This window comes from Condylura cristata, unplaced genomic scaffold (genome assembly GCF_000260355.1).
Source record: "Condylura cristata isolate star-nosed mole 26May11 unplaced genomic scaffold, ConCri1.0 scaffold00054, whole genome shotgun sequence".
NCBI lineage: Eukaryota > Metazoa > Chordata > Mammalia > Eulipotyphla > Talpidae > Condylura > Condylura cristata.
In genome coordinates, this window is record NW_004567155.1 from 1,427,863 (window position 1) to 1,428,543 (window position 681).

Below are 681 nucleotides of genomic sequence, written 5' to 3' on the forward strand. Positions count from 1 at the left end.
CCGGCAGCTGCGGCCGGGCCCCCGCCGACAGGAACGCGGCTCCCCCACTCAGGCCAGGGCCGGCGTGTTCCTCCCGTCCCAGAGACGTACCCGGCCACCAGGACCTTGGGGACCTCCCCGGCGAAGGCCTCGGCCATCTCCCGGCTGCCCACGTTGGCGATGCAGTGCAGGGCCAGGCCCATGAAGGTGGGGTTGCGGCTGGCCAGGTCGTTCCTGACGGCGTTGTTGACGAGCCGGATCAGCTCGGAGTTGGAGTCGACCAGCACGGAGATGAACAGGTAGCCCTGCGCCGGGGGCCAGGGTCAGGTGCCCGGGGCGGGCGGGCGGCTCGGCCCGGACCCAGGCTCACTGCCCGCTCTCGCTCTCCCGGGCCCTGGACAGCAGCTCCACGCCGCGGTGAACGTGCCCCGTGCCCCCGCCCCCACCCCGTCGGGCTCGGCCTCCGCGGGAGGGGTGGGGGCCCCGTCAGCTGGCCACCGGAGGGGCTGCGGGGTCCTCCCGGCACCGCCCGCCGCGAGAGACCTGCCGCGAACGAGGGGCCTCCTCCCGGGGAGGTGGGAGCTCCCCAAAGCCCGGCCGACGGTGCCCTCCCTGTCCCCAGCTGTCCCAGGCCGCTCGGCCCTGCCGCCACTGCCCCTGGGACGGAGCAGCCGTGGGGCCTGCCCGGCGGACGGGCTCCCT

At 76.1% G+C, this 681-nt stretch overlaps 1 protein-coding gene across 1 annotated transcript in view; it reads right to left on the reverse strand.

Moving 5' to 3' along the window:
• Positions 1-681, reverse strand: part of AP2A2 (adaptor-related protein complex 2, alpha 2 subunit) — a 13,491-nt gene that overhangs the window by 2,734 nt on the left and 10,076 nt on the right. The window contains exon 5 of the mRNA XM_012734338.1: positions 6-284. Within this exon, the coding sequence (XP_012589792.1) occupies positions 6-284 (279 nt within the window). The remainder of the gene's footprint in view (positions 1-5; positions 285-681) is intronic.